At 44.6% G+C, this 8,986-nt stretch overlaps 1 protein-coding gene across 2 annotated transcripts in view; it reads left to right on the forward strand.

The window, feature by feature from the left end:
* The first annotated feature begins 3,250 nt into the window (after window positions 1-3,250).
* The window catches only part of prr5l (proline rich 5 like), a 16,858-nt gene continuing 11,122 nt past the window's right edge, over window positions 3,251-8,986 (forward strand). The window contains exons 1-3 of one of the 2 annotated variants that reach the window (XM_020615836.1): window positions 3,251-3,439; window positions 6,217-6,488; window positions 7,581-7,714. In XM_020615836.1, coding sequence (XP_020471492.1) covers window positions 7,593-7,714 — 122 coding nt within the window. In that variant the 5' untranslated portion in view covers window positions 3,251-3,439; window positions 6,217-6,488; window positions 7,581-7,592. The remainder of the gene's footprint in view (window positions 3,440-6,216; window positions 6,489-7,580; window positions 7,715-8,986) is intronic. The other variant, XM_020615835.1, reaches the window with a different exon arrangement.

Raw genomic sequence — 8,986 nt, forward strand, 5'->3', positions numbered from 1 at the left:
GATGCAGAATGTTGCTGTGAATGTGGCATTGCAAGGCCTGCACCTCAGTTTTACCAAGTAGGTCCCAAATATTAAAGCACTGTAGAGTGAAACATAGATATTATGGTAATAATAATCGTTTTCCATGTGTGTATGAAAGCTGCCCATGCACTTTTAGAACATGGAAATGAAATAGTTCGTGATGCTCCCATGATCAGTGATGTACAAGAGAGATGGCCAGCTCTCTTTGACGTAATGGAGGTAAGTTTAAGCATTTCTTTAAGAGTGTTACTTGTTTTTGCTGTTGGGGAATATGCGCTACAACATTTAGAGATGTCACTGGTGGGTGCAGTTCTGGTGAAACTTCTAATGTATGAATTTGTGATTGGCCTGTGGTGTTAAAAAATTGGTTAATGTTGTTTCATTTCAGATAAATGCAGAGTTTAAGCGCATCACAACTATGCCGCTACAGTCGACGTTTCTGTCACAGCTTGACTTTCACTCCTCAAATCTGTTGAGGGTATTTGCGAAGCGATCAGGACAGCAGGGCACAAAGCTTAAAGACTTGACGGCCATGGTGACGGTAAGAACTTTTAAATATATCACTATAAATGGAATTAATAGATTTAAGTATCTATTAAAATGGTCAATACTAAAATTGTGATTCTGCATACCAGAAAATTATTTTAGATTTTTATCTGATATAAAGGTATCATAACCATGTGGTGGTGACACTGGGGGGGACAATATTTGCCTCTGTGAAAAGTGCAAAAAATATACACATCAGCCACGTATGAGCTCCACTTTATGAAAACTTGAGTCAGATATATTACAAGAATGATAAAGGATAAAATCAGTATAGTTTTGTTCCATCAGCAGGCCAATTCAGCCTAGCAATGCATGTTGTATAATTTCAAATTGTACAACATGCATAAATATGTCACTTGAGCTTTTCTTAGTGTCAAAACAAAGGAACATAAAACACAAATTCCAAAATCTGGTATGCTTGCAGGTCTGAAAGGGCCATGAAAATCTGTAATGCGCCCATAGTGTCCCACAAATAAGAATTTGTAACAACATTGTTTGTAGTTCTACATTCCTTAATCCCTGACTAGTTCTTTTACAACTCGAGTTTGATGTTTTACAGTAGTAATTACTGTCCTTTTACTGTCTTGGATTTGCTTGACACAATTTGCTGTTGTACCATTAAAATTACATTGTAGTTATTTGCATATTTGATGCTTTAAGTCCATGTATGGTGCATTTAAGGTGTACTTGGTTTCAAAGAGGGACAATATTTCTAGAATTAATATTGCAATATAGGAAAAAGTTCTAACTTGTAGTATTTACTATGCAGCTCTGTGCTTGTTCTGTTCTATTTGGTCATGTGACACTTGTGTATGTTCAAATTCTTGCATTGTGCATTAAAGATGCACTTAATTGCTTATCTTAATTAATCTGTAATGTAGCAAATTTGACAAAAAAGTTTCCAATGGAGAAATGTTAATATTAGACAAGAATAAAATACAATAGAAATTGCTGACTTTGTAGATGTTTATTTTTAAAATTAGTTTCTAATTTACATTGTATTATGATTGCACACTTGATGATAATTTTAAAAAATAGTGCTGGACGAAAGTGATTAAATAATGGTATAAAATGAATTTGATTGTGTTGGCATAAAGTGATCAAATTGTGCTGGAGTAACATAATCAACATGTTCAAGTTACATTACGGAAACGTATTTCAATACATTAGTATCGGTACAAATCAGTTGTATTGATTGAGCACAAACGGTTAATGTTGATTTAACTCAATTCAGCCATTTTCTCTCAAAGCAAACATTTTGTGTGCAACCACTGTCCACTATTGAATTAAGTAAATCCAACAGATTATTTTTTTCAGTGTATTGAAGTATCAAAGTTCGATACCCAGCGTTATTCGGACCCGTCTTTACACGTGACCCATGTTTTTCTTCAGACCTTTTTAAACTGATCCTGTGTTTGACAGAATGTGACACCGTGTTTGTGAGCCGTGCTCTTAACGGAGGTTCTCTCCGCTTGTCACTGATTTATTACCTTATCACCATATTCTGTATTGTGTGCTTCTGCCTTATTTGAGCCCTGACTTTAGCCGGACAGAGAAGCTACGGGGGTCTTAGATGTACACAGGAAATGAAAACTGAAGCTCTGATTTGTCCTTACTATGTTCTCGTCCCCCTGTCACAACGAGTCGACCTCAGAGCCTCTGGTCCAGGACGCCCAGGTGGCTGATGGGATGTCACTGAACACAGCCGGGGGGCGGCTCCAAACTGAGCATCAACACAAACACACTGTTGTTTATTTGGCTGCGTCCTGCCAAACCCCGAGGAGGTCGACACAGACCGATTTGTGTCTGGCCAGGCAGAGACGAGGGGCGACCACAAGAAACGGACTCTTCCTCAGCCGCAGCAGGTGCGGGACTGATGTTAGACTGCGGACTGTGTGGGTATAGGCTGAGGTCACATTCTATACTGTCTAATATCTACATGTTAAAATGCATCTGGTGACAGGGAAGAAACACGTATTTCAGGTCAGAGGTCTGGAACAACTGCCCTGGAGACTTTGCAGCAGTTTGTCCTAAAATCATATAGAAACACCCGTCACTGTCTGAGCAGGCCAGGACAACACATTTAATACGTCGGTCAAGACTTTTTGAGCTAACTGGAATCAGTGCTTCTTAAAGCCCAACAGCCTGTGTCTCTGCGCTTTACCTTATCCTGCTGCAGCCTTCACCTTCTACCTGCTGTGCTCAAAGTAACACACATGGTACAGGTCCATCCGTTTGCTGTGCTGACTCTGAAGGGACCGTGTGTCCTCCTCACACATGAGACTAATGTCATATGACCGGTCCAACACAACCAGCCGCGTTTCTGAAGGCACTAAGACAGCTCAGGTTTGCAGGAAAAATATTCTCCAGCCAAGCATTAAAATGTTTGCAAAGGTTTGAGGTTTAACATTTCCAGATTGTTCTCAAATTAAAAAGTGCGCACGTAGGAGGTGGACGAACTGCACCTCATGTCTGACAACTCTGTAAAACAGACCGAAGATGGGGTACGTTTTTCTCCAATAAATGTGTAATAAACTGTTCATACAAAGAACGTGGATGTAAAGAGTCCTGCGGGGTTTTCTCTTCAACGCTGCGTGCGCAGGATGTGACGCTCGACTTTTACTTTGAAGGTTGCGGCCGGAAATGTGCGCAGTTAGCGTCTTAGCTTGTTAGCCGCAGCCTGTGGAAGCGGCCCGCCACAGCCCTGTGAGCACGAACTTACACCCGGTCCTCGTCACTTTGTCTCCTGCCGCCCAAACCGAAGCGATGTGAGCGCGGGGACCGCCGCTGGTGCAGCGCTGCCGTTGGGATTCACCTCGTGGGAGGACTGGTCGCTTTTGTTCGCCAGCTGAGGAGAAGCGAGATTACACAGGTGAGTTCACAGAAAAGATGTGCAAACCACAAAACCACACCTGTTACTCCGATATTTACTGCACGGCCGCTCGGTGTGCAACCTGCAGGTGTTGCAGACTGTTACTGTTTGATGCAAAGCGAAATTCACGCAAAAGTAACTTTGGGAAGTTAAAAAGTTGAAAATAAGTCCCCGTAAATAGACCCGCAAGTACAGACGTGTAGACCTGCAGTCAGGTGAGGTCTTTACGGGTGTTTGTATCTCGTAGACAAACTGGTAGAGGCCACTGAGCCCGACAGGTCACACAGAGACCGTCATACATGTGTAGACTGACATGCAGGTAGCTCAGAGTCGTCATGTAGACCTGCAGGTAGTTCAGTTCGAGCAGACTGACCCACAGGTGTTGGTCTGGAGGTTAGAGACCTGTCTCTCACACCACCAGACTTTGGTTTGAAGCTTTATTGTCAGTATTTCTGTATTAACAATGAGCCAAATGACTACATGTCAAAGGTGAAGCTCAATGAATTTTCACCAGCTGTGCAGTTGTGAAGCTTTTAGCCCATTTTAGCTCATAGTTTTGATTGGACAGCGCACTGCACACTTTATGGTGGTGTTGATTTAATTTGAAATGAATAAAACAGCCATTTTGCTCATCTGTCTACACTGGGGAACCCATTAAAACAGCAAGGACGTGTCTCAGACAGGCAGTCTGCATGTATAACTTCTGGGAAAGTAGGGGGTGTTTTGTTATTGTGAATGATTTGAGAGCTGAGTTCTACCTTTAGTGGCCGCCCACATGAACTTCATGCTGGTGCTAGAGGGAGAGCCACAGGATTCGTCCTCGGAGGAGCATGAATGTTTGAGCTGAACCTGGCCATCGTCAGTTCAGTCCAGACAAAGCGATGGAGCGACTGGCTTCCATGTCACCTGTCGGAGCCTGGACTAGACTCTGGGCCCCTGACATGTGACAGGCCTCCACCTTCCTATACAGAATGACTACACACCACATTGCCACGTCGCCCGTGGTGCTCTCGTGTCGCTGTGTTTTACCTGTCTGATATTTTACTTCTCTTTCTGCCGTGTTCGTGGGTCTCTCTGGATGTTTGACCTGTTTTTCCTGCCTCTTTTGAGTCTCTGTGTTCTAGTTGGTCTCTGAGGACATTTTACATCTGTGGTGCTTTTGTGTTTCTTTGGTCTAAGCATCTGTTTTTCTGGTTTTGTTAAAGTTTTTTTTCTACCGTCTGTGTTTGTCTGAGGACATTTTTGCATGTTTGTTACTTTTCAGCTCTGTTTTTGCATTGTCTTGCCCATCAGTGAGGACCATTGTGCGTCTCTTTGTAGCTCTTTGTCTCATTTTGGTCATTTGCATGTGTTCATGACTGACACAAAAGTGACTCGGTGCTTACTCAGCTACAGTTCCATCACGTCCAGGTGACGTGTTAGAAAAGGGTTGTGTTGACATGGACATGAGGCTGGACTGAACTCAGCATTGCAGACTGACGGGCTGTAACAGTGGAGGAGGATCTGAGGGAAGGCGTGGTGACGTTTGGGGGGTGGGGGTGTTGACCTTTTTGTGAGGACTGGTTTTGGTGTGTACCATATGGGTTGCCATGGTGACAGCTACATGCTGGTGACGCCTAACGCCCACATTTGCAGAGCAGAAGGTGAGATGGTTGTTTTTCTTCTCGAGTGAATCATCTTGTCGAACGTAGATGCTCTTTGGCTCAAGGCAACGGATGCTGACCGATGACTGGCAGTGGCCTCCGTGTGCGTGTGAATGCTACATGTGGTGTGCACACGGTCTCGTTCTCACATACAGTACAGCCTGCAGTCCTTGACATGCTCTGCAAACACACACAGTCTGCACAGCCATAGAGAGACACACACTTCAGATGTTGTTTCACCCTCCCACGTCATCTGGTGATGAGCTGCTTATCCCCTCTTCGGTTTGTTCTTTTACAGGGTTGTCAGACATGAGGTGCACTTTTTAATGTGTGTGTACTTTTTAATTTGAGAACAATTTGGGGGGGGAATGTTAAACGTCAAACCATTGCAAACGTTTTTATGCTTGGCTGGAAAATCTTTTTCCTGCAAAGCTAATGATCTGTACCAATTGTCTGTTTTTGTTAACACTGATGTTGTAAAATTGGTATCAAGGTATTAGTACTGACAATTTTGGAACAATACCCAGTCCACACCTGTCCCCTCACTCTGTAATCATAAAACCAGCTCATGTTCAGGAGGGTTTCCTATGTGTACATGTACAGTACAGTGCCTCAGTGTGTATTAGACCCAGAACATGGAAGGAAAAGTGCCTGACACCTTCCTGTGCTGTCAAAACTAACTCTGTGGTCATGTTTCACATCAGTGGTGGAAGGTAACTACGTCCTGTTATTCAACTACTGTACCCTGCATCTTAAACGGTGAACGTCAACATATGGGCCATATCAAAACAGCACGAACAACCGCTGATAATACTACATTTAAGTAGGATATGAATGCAGGAGTTCTGCTTGTAGTGGGCTGCTACTTCTGCTTACTGCTGCAGACAGTGAGCCGACTCCAGTTGAAGCCTGTGGCAGGTGTGCTGACCTTTATGTGAGCGTCAAGCCTTGTTCATATAGCTGAGCGGAGGCCACCTGTGTCTGTGGTTTTGGAAAGCAAGGCAGAGTGACACCTCTGCACTGTAAACAGGCTGGTCTCGGTCAGCACCGTTGCACAGGAAGGTGCGGTTTGGAGGAAGCCCGTGTTTCTGTGTTTCTAAATGAATCAGCCTTTGCCCTGCCTGCTGTCAACAGGAAGTCAGACCTGCACACAGCGGCTGTCAGGAGCTCCTCACCCTGTCCGTCTGCCTGCTGACGGAGTCCATCACATCATACATCTTCTCCAGCTGTGACAGCTGCATGGCTCTGTGGACAGCGATATCTGCCTGTTCGATAAATAGATGACAGCTGAATAAACTACTCTTGGGTGGATCGTGAAGAATTCTGCATAGTCCTCTCTAAACATAGACTTTGATGGAATCAGCCTCTTCTGAGGACCACTAGACTTCTTTATTCACATAACACAGGTCTGTCGTGTTTCTGCCAGATTTTACATCTGTTTCCTCGTTGATTGTTTTTACTTTTATAGGTATGATTTTAAATGTAGCTGCCTGTTTAGGGTGACTTCCTGTGGTGGAAAGTATTTTTTACCTTTAGCTTGAAAAGTGCTCCATAAGTAAATTATAATTTACAAAGAATTATTTTTCATGTTCCCCTCAGGATGAACTGTAGTGACTCTGCTGATCCTCTGACTTTCCACCATCAGGTTGACATTTTGTGCGTCCACTACTTTGGTTAATGACTTGCTGAACTAATGCGATTCCCATTGGAATCGGCTCTTAGACCAGATTAGGTGCCCACAGTGCATGTGCTTATAATAACAGTGTATGAAAAGACAGTGTTCAGGTGTGTGTGGTAGCAGTGAACATGGTTAAACCATCAGTTGAACCTGCAGCTGCCCTCGGCTTCACAGAGTTTTACAATGAGTGTCGGACCACAGCTCTGCTGTCCTGGTTTTGTGTGGAACAGCAGGAAGCTGCTGTTGTCAGAGAAGACGCTCTACACAGCTGCTGTCCACGACCTGCTTGGCCTCTACACAGCTGCTGTCCACGACCTGCTCGGCCTCAACCAGCAGACAGAGCCGATCAGAGACCGGTTGGGGAACACAGTGGAGCATTTGGTAGCTCCAGAGCCAGAGGTTTCCCCTCAGGAGGTGGTGGAGACCAAACCCAGAGCCAACCCAGCAGAGGGAGCACTGGGCTGAGGCTCAGCAGGGGGACACGGACACACTGTGCACGGAGGAGCATGGTGCAGCTGCTGGAGGTGGAGATAAACTGTTGGATCACACATATCAGTTTATAAAGTGATGATATATCTGTGATGTGTTCACTGAAACCAAGTGGACAAAAACATCAGTTATTCCAGGTTTCATTTTTACTCACTTCAGTGCATCTGGTCAGTGATGGTCCTGAGCTCATACTGCTGGTTACAACACAGTATAAATGGTGACACTGCTGGGAGCAACACATCCATTCATTTCCTTCAACAGGTCTCACATTAACTGATGCACATAACAAGTGGCCTTTAGTCTTCATATCACTGGGCTCCTCTCTCCACAGCTGCCACAGTGCATGATGGGATCATTCCGGCGTCCCAGGCCTCGGTTTATGAGCTCCCCGGTTCTGTCGGACCTCGCCCGGTTCCACGCCAGCTCACCTGCTCTGCAGCTCTCCAACACCAGTGTGTGGAACAGGTCAGCTGCACCCAGATAGAACCCCTCTGGGGATGTACTTAAACACACATGTTTAAACACAAGTCAAGTCGTGATTAAAGAGCTAACATGATGCTGAAACGTTCAGGATGAGTCGCTGCTTTAAGGTTAAAGTGCAACAGCCGAGGACATCCAGGTGACTATTCATGAATGTACTGATGATTTCTACCACATAACTGAACAAACAGGTGAATGTTGTAGCTGCAGTGTGTTGGACAACAGGCATAGTCGTCCTGTTTACTGCAGCCGCTCTCAGCCTCTGGAGCTGTTGGTGGAAGCACACAGGCCTCACCGGCCTTGTCCTTAAAGACTTTTCTAGATCATGGTTCAGTACCAGTAACATTAGACAGGAGAGCAGCAGCACGGACCAACATTGGCAAACTTGTTTCTTCAGCTGAACCTGAGTAAACCTGATGGCGTGGGTTGTCTTCCTGAAATCTGACTCCACAATCCCAACAACACAAAGCACTGATACTATCTCCTGGTGTTTAGTAAATGTGTGCGAGTGTTGTGAGTTCAAGCATCAGGAGTTCAGGTGCTGACCTTGTGAGGAGGAGGAACCGGTTAGGTTGGAGGTCAGAGGGCTATTTCACGGAAGCTAGATAGCGGATTGTCTTTCTTCCTCTCTCTCTCTCTCACACACACACGGTGTGTTTTCATTCCTTGTGGGGACTTTACATTAACATAATTTAATTTCCTGTAGACTTAACCATAACCACACACACGCGCACACAGCCTCTATGGGTCATTACACAAAACGGTGGAAGTGCTGTCACTGAGCTTATTATTACAGACACCAAAACCCTTAAAGTTGACACAATAATCACATTATGTACACTGGCTGTGTTAAACACAAAATCTGTGCTTGGGATAATTTAAAATGCCAAGTTCAAGGAAATGTCTTGTCACTTTGATCATCAACCTACATCTGGAGCCACATTGGCTGTGTTTCATTCACAGTTCTCAGTCTGATTCATATTTACACTGTGAACTCTTCATTTCTTAAGCTTCATTCCTGCACATCAGAGGAGCTTTGTACTGCTCTGGTACCCCATCTGCTCTGACTGAGACATGAGCATGAAAATGAAGAATGTAGTCGTCCCCAGAACTACGGGTGCTTGGTTGGGACAAACTGTACAAACAGCAGCCTCCAGTTTGAAGCTAGCGTTAGCTGACTAACCGTAAACGTGTCAGTCCAGTAGAAGCTCTGGCTCCTGCTGATGTGACACAAAGCTCCCGTTTCTCCCACATTAA

Source organism: Monopterus albus, unplaced genomic scaffold (genome assembly GCF_001952655.1).
Source record: "Monopterus albus unplaced genomic scaffold, M_albus_1.0 scaffold170.1, whole genome shotgun sequence".
Lineage (NCBI taxonomy): Eukaryota > Metazoa > Chordata > Actinopteri > Synbranchiformes > Synbranchidae > Monopterus > Monopterus albus.